General features: G+C 49.2%; 4 protein-coding genes across 8 annotated transcripts; all 4 read right to left on the bottom strand.

The window, feature by feature from the left end:
- Positions 1-8: 8 nt before the first annotated feature.
- LOC112897563 (probable protein phosphatase 2C 37) lies at positions 9-5306 on the bottom strand. 5 transcript variants are annotated; one of them, XM_025965894.1, is made up of 4 exons: positions 4627-5306; positions 3613-4044; positions 2628-2738; positions 9-581 (listed from the first exon to the last, which is right to left on the bottom strand). In XM_025965894.1, exons 1-4 carry the CDS (start codon positions 5084-5086, stop codon positions 217-219), a joined length of 1368 nt encoding a protein of 455 aa, XP_025821679.1. In that variant the 5' UTR covers positions 5087-5306; the 3' UTR covers positions 9-216. The 5 variants fall into 5 exon arrangements, with proteins under 5 accessions (XP_025821679.1, XP_025821684.1, XP_025821682.1 ...); XM_025965899.1 differs by having other exon boundaries at positions 9-562; positions 2633-2738; XM_025965897.1 differs by having other exon boundaries at positions 9-569; positions 4627-5305.
- A 2987-nt stretch (positions 5307-8293) lies between these two features.
- On the bottom strand, positions 8294-9058 carry LOC112897571. The gene has a single exon (XM_025965905.1). The coding sequence runs from the start codon at positions 8754-8756 to the stop codon at positions 8394-8396; it is 363 nt and encodes a 120-aa protein (XP_025821690.1). The 5' UTR covers positions 8757-9058; the 3' UTR covers positions 8294-8393.
- A 371-nt stretch (positions 9059-9429) lies between these two features.
- Positions 9430-10164, bottom strand: LOC112897568 (ferredoxin-like). Its single transcript, XM_025965903.1, has one exon. It carries the CDS (start codon positions 10052-10054, stop codon positions 9620-9622), a length of 435 nt encoding a protein of 144 aa, XP_025821688.1. The 5' UTR covers positions 10055-10164; the 3' UTR covers positions 9430-9619.
- A 3020-nt stretch (positions 10165-13184) lies between these two features.
- On the bottom strand, positions 13185-14051 carry LOC112897570 (ferredoxin). Its single transcript, XM_025965904.1, has one exon. It carries the CDS (start codon positions 13962-13964, stop codon positions 13539-13541), a length of 426 nt encoding a protein of 141 aa, XP_025821689.1. The 5' UTR covers positions 13965-14051; the 3' UTR covers positions 13185-13538.
- Between the last annotated feature and the right edge of the window lie 1454 nt (positions 14052-15505).

Genomic DNA, 15505 nt, shown 5'->3' with positions numbered 1-15505 from the left:
TTTGTTTCTTTTCTTTGTGGACGGCACTTTCTTTCTCTCCGAATGTAACTTAGAAAACAACAATTCGAATCGTAAGAACCAAGAAAATCATCCCAAGTTCAGTCTAGACCACTGCCCTGCACCTCCACCCAGGATCAGTTCACTACCGGAGTCGCTGCTACGATGACATCCAGGCTCAGCTGAATGACATGATCAGATCGGCACCATCATCAGAGGCTACTCCCTCTGCTTGAGATCGATGACGACGACGCTAACATTATCCCAGGTGGTCCTGCCAAGCGCGAGCCTGACGAGGAGCGACGCCGCCCTGGAGCACCGGGCCTCCGGCTCAGAGCTTTCGGCTACGGCCGCAGCGGCAGCACCCTCGCCGCCTGCCGTCGGCGGCACGTCGTCCACGGGAGCCGGGTTCCCGTCTTCCAGGCACTGCCGCGCCACGGAGCAGGCGATCTCGTTCGGGATCACATCCCACATCCCGTCACTCGCCAGGATCAGGCACTGGTCCTCCGGCGTCCGGTCGGTTATGGTGATCTCGGGCTCAGCAATCACTTCAGGACGCAGCATCCTGTCTCCTGCACCAACGGCTACACATTTAGCAAGTCATCAAGCTTTGCAACATCACTGTCATGTGCTCAGGACACAATGCAACACAAGACAACATACATCCCTACCAGCCCCTAACCTAATGGGTTGAACGACCTGCTATATCCCCACCAACTTCTTTTCGTAGGTTCGGTTAGCAACAGAGGAACGATCCACGAATTGGAGATGAACTCGTGGCTTCTAGATTCCGCTCCATGTGTTTCCTCCGTCATGTCCGATAACACAAGTAACTGAATCGCCGGCACCATCAAGGGCTAGCTGAAAGTTGAACCTTAAGCCAATTAACATGCATGTGGCCGGTGATGTGACTGTTTATCTACTCATCAGCAACTACCAAGTAGTAACATGCTTCTGAAGCTCATCAAAAGCTGAACTTTCTATATTCTGTGGTTGATATTGTGTGAGCTAATGAAGAATACTAGTGGACATGCAAAACTCCCATGTATATCACAAAAGCAACAGTAGAAAACTTAATTAGTTTCATAGAACAAAAGGCATGGATTCCCATACTCTTACCTCGCTTATTACACGAAGCTTACAAGCCATACTTTTTGCAGTATGGAGCTTAAAGGAACAGCTATAGTAGAGACTTGATTATATATTTGCCAATTCGATTCCACAACACCCGGCAGTCCTTAACTGGTGGAGCTATGTCAAGATGCAGAGGAATAATTTCTGTTTTGGTCTCTTAAAAGATGGAAAGTGACTAACAGAATCGCCCTTTCAGATATAGTTTTGTCTAACATGTTTTTAACCATACCAAAGGACTCTATGCAGGACTTCTTTCTAAGCCTCACATAATCCCTTGTCAAAAAATAGGCTCACATAATTTGAATTTCTCTGCCATTCCGTGTTTCTGAAACGGATCCTACAAAATATTCCACCTTTTCCTATAATATTCCCTTCAAACCTTAGTGTGCAATATATTACCAAATTGAAACCCAACACCAAAAAGTCAGGCAACACGCGTATGTCCATGGAAAATTTCTATAATCTCCATTTCTAGTGAACTCCCTCAGACACATCAATGGCTCCATGAATAAGGAAATTCAGTTATAGGTAAGGCTTATCCAAAGGAAAGTGACGTCGACCTCAAATCAAATCAAAATGCAAGAAGCTAACCCGTGCTCACAACGGTGTTGCTGTCATCTTTAAATAAGACACTAGTCAGATTCTGATGGCACAACGACCCACACAAATGGTCCTAGCATTTGCCAACATTGCCACTCTAAGCAGCTCTAGTTTCCGATTTGATGGATGAATTAATCAATTCTCAAGCAACTAGAATATGTAACCATAGAATTGACGTGTATCTGCCTATTGCTCTGCCGTGGAATGGACCGCCACTTGAATGCTGCCTCCGGACAGGGCAAGCACGGCTCCTATGTCCAGGGTGACGTTCGATCATGTCAATGAGCACCACTGCAAGGTGGTCAAGCCGCAACGCGCAGCCACAGAGTGCGGGCAGCACACACAAAACCATGGGTTCATCGTCAGTTGAAGCAACATTGGCAATACTGAAGTTGTGTGGAGAAAGAGAAAATGTGGCTCATGGTGAAGTAGAAGTTCATGGACTCCCCTGCTGTCTGAACTCTTTGTTTGTTTGGATATGATACTAAGTTCTCATATGCATGTATTGATGACTTTTGAAAAGAGCATGTATTGATGACTAGTCCTCCAAACGCATCAATAGCTCCGTGAACAAGAATATTCAGTTAACGATAAGGCTCATCCAAAGTAGCATGTATCAACCTCAAATAAGATCGAGATGCGAGAAACCAAACACGTGGGCACACAAAGGTGTCGCTTTCTTGCTTAAATGAGAACACTAGTCGGATTCAGACGGCACAACCTGCACAAATATAATGGTCCTAGCATTTGCTAACATTGCCTGTCCAAGCTAGCTAGCAGCCCTCGATAGATGACACTAGTTTCAGATTTGATGTATGAGGAGCTAATAATGTTCAGGGAACTAGAATGACCCTGGATCGAACTGTGTGTGTAAACGCGGAGGCAGGCAGGCATACCATACCTAGTGCGCGCGACATGGCGAGGATCCCACGCACCCGATGCCCGTTGATGTACACCACCCGGCCGCCAGCCGCCTCGATCCGCGCCAGCTCGTCCGGCCGGTCTGGCTGCAAACCATTTAGCAGTAGTTGATCAAAAACAAACGGCAATTGCTTAGCTGCAGCAGTCCCAAACACATGAGGATTTATTGTAGCTAACTGTATGTATAGCACTAGCAGCCTTTTGATGCCTCGTTTCTTCAAGTTCAAGCTACTGTATGTATAGCAATTAGCAATAGCAGCTAGTCAGGTTGAGAATGACCAAATAACCGCTGTAAACATGCATATGCACGTATGTAGTATGCATTAGGATGAGTAGCAGCACTGCTTGGTGATTAATAAGTAGGAAGTACTACAGTGCAAAATTATTAGGAGGGGTACGTGACAGCAAATCAGCAATTAGCAGAACCCTAATTACATGGCGTCGTAATCAGAAAGCACGAACGTTGGCGCACCCAAGCTTTTGGTATTCAGGCAGGTCCTAATTTCCCTGCCACTAAAAGCAGCAGCTCCCTAGTTCTTGCTGACCACCCAGCCATCACTCATCAGGGAGAGGGAAAAAAAAAAGGAGAAAAGAGAGAGAGCACCACTGGACTGAGCCACTGACCCATCTCCATCACCATCTCCCTCTCGCCTCAGCACCCAGCAGCGGCAGGTGTCGCCTCCGCCCACCACGGCCTGTCCGCCGGCGGGTCCCCCCTGCACCCGCCGTCGCCCCACGTGCCCCCGACGGCACCGACACGTGTCCGTCGCGACCCCGGAATCTCCCGCTACGTGTGCTCCCGGCGACAGCGATGGCTGCCCGGCCCCCAAAAGTTGCGACCTATCCACGGGACTGCCACTGCATGGCCCCGCGCGCTTCGACATCCGTGCACGTACCCCAGGCACGAGTCAACGGTCGACCAGATGACTGGGGTGCGTGTCGCATCGGCAGACAGGTTACCTTGTGGTCGACGGAGAGCGGGACGGGCGGGGCGCCGGCGGGCCCCCGGCAGAGCACCGCGCGGGAGTCGCCGCAGTTGGCGACGACGAGGCGGCCGCGGACCAGGACGGCCACCACGGCGGTGGAGCCCACGATGCCGGAGTTGCCCGACAGCGTGCACCGGCAGGGCGGGCTCACGATGCGGCCGCACGCGCACGCCAGGGACGCCAGGGCGTCGACGCGCCGGAAGGTCCGCGCCAGCGCCGCGCGCCACGCCCGCTCCTCCTCCTCCTCCTGCTCTACGGCGGCCGAGCTCGTCGTCCCTGATGCAGCTGCAGCTGCTTCCTCCCCCGCCGCCGCCGCAGCCGGCTGCTGGATCTGGAAGGCCGCCCCCTCGGCGGCGAGCTCCTCGGCCAGGAACTCGTGCATCCGGTCCCGGCACAGCGTGGACACCTGCATGCATGCGATTATTGCATCGTCACCAGCTTGAAATATATATACGATCGACCAGTGGTGACACGACACGTACTTGCTTGCACTAATACCTACAACTTTGTTGTCCCAACAAAGAATGCAATGCTAGCAGGGAATAATATATAGGAGAAGACGACAATCCACGAGGTCCAACGAACTCATTCGGAATGTTCAAGAATGTGGACACCTGCTTGCTGCTTGGTACTAGGAGAGCAGCAGCGAATACTGACTGACTGACTGCTGCTTCTCAATTGTTCGTGTCCTGCTTGCAGCTGGTTGGACACGTACACATGCATGCGTTGCATTCGTTCATAGCATCTTCTTCAATTCTCTCTTTCTTTCTCTTTTGGTTTCATCATTCAATCTTGTAGTACTAAAACTCAAACAGAAAGCAGCAACCGAAGAAAGCATGCATGAAATCTTCTTATCTTGGGATGATAAGCCAAACCAAACCAAACCGATTGGGTGGTTCGAGAGAGATTAATTTAATTAGACGAGAGACAGGACAGGACAGCGAGCTAACAATGCAAATTCCGCCGCCGGCGAGACGTACGTACATACTTACATGGGATCCGCCGTGGCCGTCGAAGACGCCGAAGAAGTGCATGGGCGAGCCGTCCACCCAGGTGCAGAAGCCCGGCCGGAGCGACACCGCGTCCTCCATCTCCCGCGACCGCCCCGCCACCGACAGCCACCCGAACGCCATCGGCCACGCCTGCGCCGGGCCGGGGGGCGGAGGCGGCTGAGGCCCGCCGGCCGCCGAGACCGTCGTTCCCCCCTCTTCGTCCCCTTCCACCGCGGCGTCCGCTTCTCCTTCCTCCCCTTCCACCGAGTCGTCCTCCGACGACGACGAAGACGGGGAGGCCGGGCGGACGCGCTTCTCCCCCCCGGCGGCCGCGGCGCGCGGGGGCGCGAGGCGGCGGCGCCTGCGGAGCCGGCATTCCGGGGTGGAGGAGGACGCTGCGGCTGATGGGTTCCCGTCGCCGCCAGGCATGTTGACGCCGGCGCTGGCCATCACCATCAATCACCTCGGCTCTCCGGCCGGCGCCGGCGGCACCACCCGCGCCAGCTCGCCCGGCCGGTCCGGCTGCGCTGCGAGAATCACCCACCAAGAGATCGAGCTCAATCACCAACGGGAAGGGAAGAATAGCAATGAAAATGAAGGACAAGGCAATAATTTAGGAGCAGCAGCAGCAGCAGCAGCAGCAGTCCCAAACACTCTGACAGGACAGGCGGCGGCATCTGCCGCCGTCGCCGCCACGTGTCCTGCCGGCGAGGGCCACGAGCTGGCCGCGAAGCTTCTGGACGCGCGATACCTCACCCTGGAGACGCGGGCCCACAGCGCACGAGCCAGCGGTCAACATCGCTGTGACAGTGACTGTGTGGGGCGCGCGGGAGCGAGTCAAAGACGGCAGCCACGTCGAGCAAGTCCGTACTACCTTGCGGTCGGATCGGCAAACAGAAGAAGAGCACGGCCGGCGAGGGAGTCGCCGGCGGCGGAGGGCGGATCATCCATCACCTACTACTTGTGGTCTAGTGGCTCGGAGGAGGCCGGCATGCAGCAGCTTCTGTCTGTTGGCGGATCCCATCACTTGCTGACAGTTTGTAATGTCAACCAACACTCCGCACTTGACATTTTTGTGTATTTTAGCAGCAATGCTAGCGATGGGCCTTTGGACAAGGGGGCCCACTAGCCTTTGCTCCAATTTCCGTTTCACTATAAATACATATACTGTATACATCATGTTGAACTGAGAACTGAATTGCTAGTTTGCAACTTTGTCCAAACTTAAGGCAGACACAGTTTCTAACAGTATTTAATTGCTGCTACAACTTTCTCTGCCCAACTTCTTTAGCATCCAAACCCACGTACCATAGAAGTAAGAGCGGTATTTTTTTTTAAGGAACAGGAGGGGTGTTGAGCCCCTACTGGTTATATATTAAAATAAATAAAAGGTAGAGTTTATACACAAGAACTTTAGAAAACAAAAAAAGAGGTGAAGAAAATCAAAAAAGAGAACAGAGTCTAAACAAAGTTTCTCCGCCATTCTTCTAAGTGTCGCTTATGCTTTACTTTGACTCGGTGCAACAGCAGCTCGAGTTCATTCTTGAAAGTGATTCGACAGCCATGAAGAGATGGTTGCATTCCTTGAAAAATAAGGTCTTTTCTTGCAGTCCAGATTGCCCAGCAGAGGAGGATAATCAGACTCATGAAAAAGAGGAGATTGTAGCCCAATCCTGAGGTGTTCCATGGCATCAAAAGTTGAAGCTTGTGTGGGTACATGAACATGTAAAAAGTCCCAACAATTCTGTGGGAAGGGGCACTGAAAGAAGAGGTGCTCTGAGGTTTCTTCAACAGAACCATTGCAAAGGACACAATTATAGGAATCCAAGGCCATAGTCTTTCTTCTAAAAGTGTTTCGTATGCTTAATCTATCCTTTAAGAGAAGCCAACAAAAGACCTTATGCTTGTTCTGACAGCTAGATTTCTAGAGCCATTGGAATGCTGGGTGATCTTGGGCATGTCCTGTGAGCTGTCTCTAGGCTTTTGTAGAGAAGAAGTGAAAGCTCCCCCAATGTAAGACCAACTATCAGGTTCCTGGGAAAGTGCCGCAGACAGTAAGGTTTGTTCCAAAGTCCGAAGCTGATCATATGCTATTTCTGAAAGTGGTAGATGGAAGAGTCTATGAAAAGGTTCAAAAGTTGTAGCCCTATGAAATGATATACTTCTGTTCTTAGCATAAGAGAACAACTCTGGAAATATCAGGCTAGGGATCTGATCCCTCCACACATGTCCAGAAGAGACAAGTTGTTCCATTCCCTAATTTGACTTTTGCAATCCCTTTGAATGTATCTAGGAGCTTAAAGATGTCCCTCCACCAATAAGAATCTTTTTCACATGGTCTGGTAGCCTGCCATTGCTATAGTGCTTCTCCTAGATTAATTGTACCCAAGGAATGTCTATTTTGTTATAAAATTTATGCAGGTTTTTGAGAAGAAGAGCTTCATTTTGTGTTGCTAGGTTCAGAACTCCTAGGTCACCTTCTTCATTTACTAAATAGACCATAGTCCATGCCACTTTTGGTGGTTGTTTTGGATTAATTGAGCCTCTCTATAAGCAATGCTTTCTGTACTTGTCAATGCTTTTTGTACTTGTCAATTTGCTTGATCACCGTTTTGGGCAGCAATAATGTTCCCAGCTGAAGCATTGGAATTGAAGTAAAGACTACTGCATTAGTCATCTGTAATCTTCCTACATGAGAGAGAAAAGTTGATGTGGCTATTTATCTTGTTTCACACTTTTTGACCAAGGGTAAGAAATTTGTCACAGCTAGTTTTGAGGTGCTTAGTGAAATCCCGAAATAAGTGAAGAGGAAGCTGCCAGTTGTACAGCTAAAAGTGCTTGCAAGGAGGTTTAGCCTGTCGTGATTGATGTTGATTGGCACCATCAGAGTTTACTGAAATTCACTGTAATGATTAGAGTATCATCAGTATACTAGACAATTTGGACAATCGGAAAATCTAATTAGAAAATCTAATGATTAGAGTATCATCAGCATACTGGACAATTTGGACAATTGAAAAATCTGTGTTGTGCACTGATATGGAATTGGAAGATGAGTCAGCCTTGGTCTTAATTTGGCATGATTGACCAAAGTTAAGTTCGTAAGAAATCAGCTGGCAAGAAAAAAGACCACAACAAAAAGTAGAGAAAGGATCTCCTTGTCTCGTTCCTCTTTTGACATAGAAAGTCTTACCAACAAGTACACCATTTAAGAGGACAGAAGAGCGTATTTGGTAGAGAAACGTTTTCAATGGCATGCATCCACGCATATACGCATATTATATTATATTATATATATATATATAAATGGAAAATTCATTCTACACCCCACTTATACTTAGCTACTCCTACATACATATATATATATATATACACACACACACGTATTTGACCCAGCAAAGAGCATATATATTTATACAGTACGTGGATATACTCCACGTATACTAATACTAGTAACTATGTATATGTAAACTGATTGGGAATTTGAATGAATACTCCGGTCTATCGATAAGTTGTTCAGATGGCATGCATTGCTTCAGAGTGGCACCATCCACAGTACAAGTCATTTGATTGCAACTAAAGCATGAAACCAAATCAAGTCTTTCTTTCCGAAACTCATGTACGCGAAAGGAACATGAAATTAATTAAACGCTGGTGTTGGTGTTGGTGCAAGAGACGGCGCGCCTTGCTTATTATTTCCTTCATACAGAAACATATATAGATCATAGCGCATGCTGCTGCATGCAGACAAGCAAGTAACGACTCAGTTAAGCCTGGCGTCCCAGGCGGCGTGCTGATCGGCCATCCCCTGCCGCCCCTGCTGCGCCGGCTTCTTGTCTTCGTTGGCCTCGGCCAGGCCCCGGGCGCTCGCGGGCAGGTCCACGGGCTCCGACTCCGCGATGACCCTGCTGTTCCTCCCTGCTGCTGCTGCCTCGTCTGCTTCCTGCTGCTGCTGCTGTGAGGGTATGCGGTGGGCGGGTGCGAAGAGGTCGACGGGCTGGGAGTCGGCGACCTTGCCGGCCTCCAGCGGGGTGCCGTTGTGGAAGCCGGTCCGCAGCATCTCGTCGTCGCCGGCCACCTTGGTCTGCGCCGTGCCGTGCTTCATCCTGCGCTCGCTCTGCGCCATCTCGCTAGCTAGCTACCTCAATCTGAATAATAACTAAACTGATGCTGATGATAGTTACAGTAGCTAGATTTGCTTGATGTTGATGATCAGGTTCTTGGGCTTGCATGCGTATTTAAAGTTGGAGCGGTGATGCATGGTTGCGCGCGTCGGGACAGCAGGGACACCTCGGCGTCCTTGCGGCGGCGACGTGGCTCGACACCACACTGCCCTTGTACGTGTCCCGTTGCATGCAGGCTGCCTACTAGTAGCTTTATTTCTCTGCATCTACTTAGTATTTCCAGAACCATGTGTAAGCAGAGGATCTGGATTCTTCGATCAAGACTGCACCTGCTTGTCAAATTAAAGAAAGAATCGAAGATCCAGCCCACGAGGTCCCTGTAGTGAGTGAAGAGGTATGTACAACAGCCCATGGGCCGCAAGATTTCACCGCTCACCGCTCCCCTTTTCGGCTTTTCTAGTCCTAAAATAAATTTGGGCCCACTTGCCGTACTACAACATTTCCATGTGCTGTTTTCGAAAGAGTCATGGCATTCGAAATTGATGAAGATATCCCAATATAATGCAAAGTTTTATTTCACTACGTCATAGACTAGCGCATGTCATTTAAGTATTAAATGTCTTAATTGCTGGACAGTGAACCCCAATATACATGTATCTGAGCAACATCAGCAACAAAAAAAAGAAGCTAATAAACTCGACATTTGCAAACCAAATTACATATATATAGCTCAATTGCAAACCAATTAAGTAGCACGACGGTAATCAACACGTAACCAAGAAATCAACGGAGATAATAATAATAATAATAAGCAAGCATAGTAGTAGCATGCATGTGGTATTACGACGCCAGGCATCAGAAAGATCTAGGAGGTGAGCTCCTCCTCCTTGTGGGTCTCGATGACGACGTCGGAGGTGGGGTAGGCGGCGCAGGTGAGCACCCAGCCGCCGGCGACCTGGTCGTCGTCCAGGAAGCTCTGGTCGGACTGGTCGACGCTGCCGGAGACGACCTTGCCGGCGCAGGAGGAGCAGGACCCCGCGCGGCAGGAGTAGGGCAGGTCGATCCCTTCCTCCTCGGCCTGGTCCAGGATGTACACGTCGTCGGGCACCTGCAGCTCCACCTCGCCGTCGGGCGTGATGAGCTTCACGTTGTAGGTGGCCTGCGCGCGCAGCCTGGCGCCGCGAGCGACCTGCTGCTGCTTGGCGGCGGGCACCGCGACGGTGGCGGGCGCCGGGGCGGCCGCGCGGAGGCCGGGGAAGAAGCTGGCCGGCGCGCGGAGGCTGCTCAGGACGGTGGCCATGGCGCGTAGCGTAGCTAGCAATGCAAGAGGGGCTGCTCTTGGAGCTGGAGCTAGCTAGCAGCTGGAAGCTCAAAGTGAAATGAGGGGATGGGGTGGGTGCAGCGTGGAGCTAGGCTTATCTTCTTGCATTGGCGGTGGCGGGGGCTGTCTGTCTGGTCTGCATCCATCGATATGATGGTGGAAAATTAGCAGGGCCTCTGTCTACTCGCTAAATTCCAAACGTCCTCAAGAATTCTGATCGACCATGAATTTTACTGACAGAGAAATAAGAACAATTCATTCTCACTACTACGGACTACGGTATCTATAGAAAATAGATAGACCGTGTGCCAGCCAGCCACTGGTTGGGTGATGAGCGCGTGGAGGCCACGAGCTAGCTACGTGATTATATATATATAATTTATTTTACACGCGCTCATAGCTACTCCTATATATAATATATATCTCGTAACGTAGGGCGTATCTGACCCAACGAAAGGTACGTACGAGGTGTATGTAATCATACTAGACCATTTGTGATGGTATATATACTTTAAGTATCTGGCCATACATGGAATATATGGACATACTTATTTTTATATACTAGTACTAATATATAATCATGATATATTTAAAAAATAGGGATGCTTTTAAAATTTGTTGTACATATCACTATGAAGTATCTTAAAATTAGTATATAAACATACTAAAAGTGATAAATGAGTATGCGGACATACTCATGGTGGTATACTGATGATGAAAGTAGCTACACGCGAGTGTAGAAAAAACTCATATATATATATATATACACACACAGTTCGTTCTGTGTGGTTGTCGTCAACTACTTTAGAGTGTATCTTCATGCCATTCTGGCCAGAGATCTGAAATCACCAATCACCATTGTACATAAATGGACCCTGGACCAAATCATATCTCATGTCGAGCTGGGTTCAGGCCGGGCCGAAAGGGACCTGACTTATTTCTGCTGGCCTAAGCCCGACCCGACCCAAGCATTGGGCTGCAAATCTTGGCCCGTGCTCGCCCGATGCGTGGCTCGACAGCCCGCGGGCTGGCCCGGGGCTGAAGTACTTAGATCTTCTTCTTGTCTCGATGAGGGCATCCTTGGCCGCCACGCAGCCGGGCCTCCACGCTGCCTGGCCGCCGCTCGCGCCACGCCGCTTGGTCACCTCACAGCCTGGACGCCGCGCCGTGCAAAGGAGATAGGGAGGGCAGGGGCTTACCGGTGTGGGGAGGGGAGGGGGCGGCTTGCCTGCTGTGTGCGCCCGGCGGCCAGGGGAGGAGGTGGGGCTGCTGTGTGCTTTGTTGGGCTGGGCCGTTAGGATTCCGTAGGCTGCAGAGAATGAAGGATTTTTTTCGAGTCGTCGGCCGGCCCACGGGCTAAAATTGCGGCCTGAGCCCGGCTCGAATTTCTGTTTAGGTCAAAAAAAGTAGGCCCGTGCCCGGCCATGCACTTTTCGGGTCGGATAGGGTCTGGTTCTTTTTGGGCGGGTCGGTTTGGGTTCATCGGGTCAGGCAGCCTCCGATCAGGTATAATGGACCCTTCATTTGGAATGTCTAGCAATAATTTCCCACCACCTTTTTTTTGGCATTGGTTTTTCTCTTATGCTAGCATCTGATTGGAGTGATCGAGTGACCTGAACGATTACAAGCAAAGTTATGGGCTATGATGTATTTCAACTGCTTCAAATTTGAAAATTGCCATTTTCCGATCGACCAACTGCTTCAGCCATCATATTAGGATCCGGTGATTGCTTTTTCTCTTCCTTTCCTTCTATTCGTCCCATCTTCCATTTCTTCCCTATGATTTATCCCTTCTCATAGTGTTAGCCCCTTATCGGAACCTCCCAACGGCGGCTATCCTTTCTTATTAGAGCAACTCCAGCGGACCCTCTAAACATATTGCTATCTCAAGTTTAGATGATGAAACAAAAAGATGCACTCCAGTAGACCCTCTACTAGACCCTCTATTTTGGGAAGGCCTTCAAATACCCTTCTCCACTCTCTATTCCTAGGGGGTCTCTAGGGAGCCCTCTTGTAAGTTACAATTGAGAGCTATTGCTGGAGTTGAAGCAAATTTAGAAGTCTCTAAAAAATAGAGGCAGCCCCAATTTAGCATTTGGAGGGTCTAATTTAGGGGCAACTGCTGAAGTTGCTCTTAGTGCCGCCATCCGCATCTTTTGATAGGTTAGCATGCAGCCCCAAGTTTCCTTTTAACACAGATAGGGAATGCCGCTAAAACCGACCCCCAAAAAATTAAATTCCAAAAGGAACATTATCGTCGTTGTGTATGCTTATTGAACCTTGCCCCGTTTTCAGGTGATGATGTGAGAGTTTGTGTTTTCTCAATAGGATCCGGCCAATGGCAACGTACAGGAGGAAGATGGGTACAGTAGGAGTAATTAATGGATCTCAAATTTTGATATGGATGTATGGTAAGACAAAATGGAGAGAAATATTATGGTGTATCCATGTATGTCGGTTTGGCTGTTTGGGGTTGGGGTTGGAAGAGAGAAGGGGTCGGGTATGGGCGAGACAGTTTTATATATATTATGGTTGCGTGGCCGGTCTTTGCCTATTATTCTTTATCCAATAGAAATAAATTAATTTGAAGAAATATTTCAAAAAAGTAAATTTAAATAAGATACCGTATTTTAGCTGTATATGTATAATATACATAATACACATCTATATCCCATCACACAGATTTTACTGCTCTTGGTGGTCTGAACAAATTAGCCTGGCTAGTCCACACATATCCAATCTTGAAGGAAAACATATATAGCACAAATAGCAACCGGTGAGAGCTTAACTGCAGGAAAAGAAATACGCATTGGATTAAACTTATGCTTCAATCTTCATTCATCCATGCATCGTCAATTACGCACATAGGAGTACTCAAAGCTGCATGCATTTCTGTAATACATCCTCCAGTCTGGTACATACATACGTACACATACAGAGGGTGTTGGATCCATGTGCTAATGCTCAAAAGTACTAAAGTTTAGTACTAGTCCATCCAAACACAAGTACTGGCTAGTGGGATGGGCTGAATTTTAGTCAAAACTCAAAACTTTTAGCAAAGATACGATGAGTGCTGATAGCGGATGCTAAAATTTAACTCGTCCAAACAGATCCATAGTACAGTATATATTGATAATGGTACAAAGAGAAAAAAACATTATTAATTAATTACTTGATGAGAATGAAGTCGATCATGCATCCGCAGCAAAAATGAATGGTACAGAGACCAAGAATGTACGGTAACAGATGGCCCTGCTGCTGCCGATGCTTGCTTGGTCTCATGGTGACATTGACATGACTGATGGATGGATGATACAAGGAAGCTAGAAATTTCTCAGGTTTTAATCTGTCAACTCGATGGAGATGGATCGATCTCTTGCAAGGCAGGCAGATACTAGATAGTAGCATTTAGGTGTGTTGATGTGATGCATGGTGACGATGGAGCTTAAATATATAAATATAATTAAGCGGTGAGCTCCTCCTCCTTGTGGGTCTCGATGACGACGTCGGAGGTGGGGTAGGCGTGGCAGGTGAGCACCCAGCCGCTGGCGACCTGGTCGTCGTCGAGGAAGCTCTGGTCGGACTGGTCGACGGAGCCGGAGACGACCTTGCCGGCGCAGGAGGAGCAGGACCCCGCGCGGCAGGAGTAGGGCAGGTCGATCCCCTCCTCCTCGGCCTGGTCGAGGATGTAGACGTCGTCGGGCACCTGCAGCTCCACCTCGCCCTCGGGCGTGATGAGCTTGACGTTGTAGGTGGCCTGCGCGCGCAGCCTGGCGCCGCGGGCAACCTGCTGCTTGGCGGCGGGCATCGCGACGGTGGCGGGCGCCGGGGCCGCGCGGACGCCGGAGAAGCTGGCCGGCGCGCGGAGGCTGCTGAGGGCGGTGGCCATTATTATTGGTGCTGAGCTTATTGCTAGAGCTGCTGCGGCTGGAGCTGGTGGCCACCTAGGGAATGGAGGAGAGTGCAATGGAGGGGGCCGGTGGCCACCGATTTATCGCTAGCGGGGAGGAAGGGGGTGGGGTGCCACGTGGCGGTCGGCGAGTGGGCGGCTTATCTCCGGCGGGATCGGCGGGGCGACGAGGATCACACGATGCCCATCGTCGCGTGGAGCCATCCATCCATCCGTGGATCGATGGGCGTGTGGAGGCCACGCATGTGCTCATCATCTCTACCACTTGTGCGTTCGTTGTAGCTTTTTGGTGGCTGTTAGTGTTAGCTGGTGTGTGCGTGTGATCTGAGCTAGCTAGCAAGCTAGAACAGCGCGCGGCAGTGTGTTGCATACTGTCCACACATTGTGCTGGCATGTGGTTGGCTTTGGCCGGATTGAGGTTTTAAGGTCACACGGGATCCCTGCGACGCAGAGGCCACTAGATAGCGAGCGACGGCTAGTATGAGGCCACCGTGGTGCCATATATGTTACATAGAGTGCAAGTGGAGAAAATGCCGAGTCGAGGACTTGAATCCAGACAAGTAAATTTAACTTATCGCGAGAAACATAACCTTGTCAATGGTCGATAATAATAATGCTGACAATATAATAATACAACTTGTTGCTTTATTAATATGTCCAGTCCAGCTATATATATCTATCTATCCATCTTGTATTATTTCACCTTCTCCATCACCTGTTTCAAAATTCCATGTTTGGTATTTGGGCCGGGGAAACACCCTCGTTCGTGGGCTTTTAGTGCGTGGACATGATCCAAGCCGGCCTGTCAGTTTGAAGCCCAGCACGTATCAGAGAGAGAGGGACGGGGGGTGGGGGTTTGAATATCGAATATGCCCATGGCATTGGGCGGTTCTATAGCTCTTCCTCTTCTTGTTGTTGGTCTCTCACGCGGAGAAGAAAGCAACAACGCGTTTTATGCTTCGTTCTAACCTTGTTTGACTTCATATTTGTAGCTAGCTGGTAGCGACGACTAACCATTTTCATCATGCTTTTCGTGCATTATTCGCTAAATTTAAAAAATGGTGACAAAAATATATAATTAGCTTAAGGTCGGTTTGGTTTCCATTTCCCAACTAGGAGAGCCTTCCTCCATCTTTTTCTCTCTGTTTTATTTTTCTAATAAAGCGAGTCTAGTACCACTAAATAAGCGAGCAAACTATCCTATCAAATATATATATACAGAGAGAGAGGGTGGCAAGGCTTGCTGGGCTGCCTTATTTTTTTTCACAAACATGCCTGAGCACGTATTTTATTAGAAGAAAAGCAATACGACCATTACAAATCTTAATAATCAGAGCTATTAAGATGAATACAAAGTACCACTAAAAAAATGGCGGACGACCTCAACAACAGATATGAAAAAAAACAACCAGGGAGGAGACTAATCCGAACCTACACACCAAGCTAAAACCAAACAACTGTGGCTGCTAAAGAATACTACAACGTTAAGGTGCGAAGGTCGACAACACAACAAGGTGGCA

Source organism: Panicum hallii, chromosome 6, assembly GCF_002211085.1.
Source record: "Panicum hallii strain FIL2 chromosome 6, PHallii_v3.1, whole genome shotgun sequence".
Lineage (NCBI taxonomy): Eukaryota > Viridiplantae > Streptophyta > Magnoliopsida > Poales > Poaceae > Panicum > Panicum hallii.
Note: the sequence above shows the minus strand (reverse complement) of the source record. Positions and strands in the feature narration are given on the sequence as shown.

Coding starts and splice junctions, on each gene's coding strand:
- LOC112897563 (XM_025965894.1), bottom strand. CDS start 5,086: ATGGTGATGGCCAGCGCCGGCGTCAACATGCCTGGCGGCGACGGGAAC. Junction 4,045..4,626: donor CCACGGCGGATCCCATGTAA/GTATGTACGTAC, acceptor GCATGCATGCAG/GTGTCCACGCTGTGCCGGGA. Junction 582..2,627: donor TGTCGCGCGCACTAGGTATG/GTATGCCTGCCT, acceptor CTAAATGTGTAG/CCGTTGGTGCAGGAGACAGG.
- LOC112897571 (XM_025965905.1), bottom strand. CDS start 8,756: ATGGCGCAGAGCGAGCGCAGGATGAAGCACGGCACGGCGCAGACCAAG.
- LOC112897568 (XM_025965903.1), bottom strand. CDS start 10,054: ATGGCCACCGTCCTGAGCAGCCTCCGCGCGCCGGCCAGCTTCTTCCCC.
- LOC112897570 (XM_025965904.1), bottom strand. CDS start 13,964: ATGGCCACCGCCCTCAGCAGCCTCCGCGCGCCGGCCAGCTTCTCCGGC.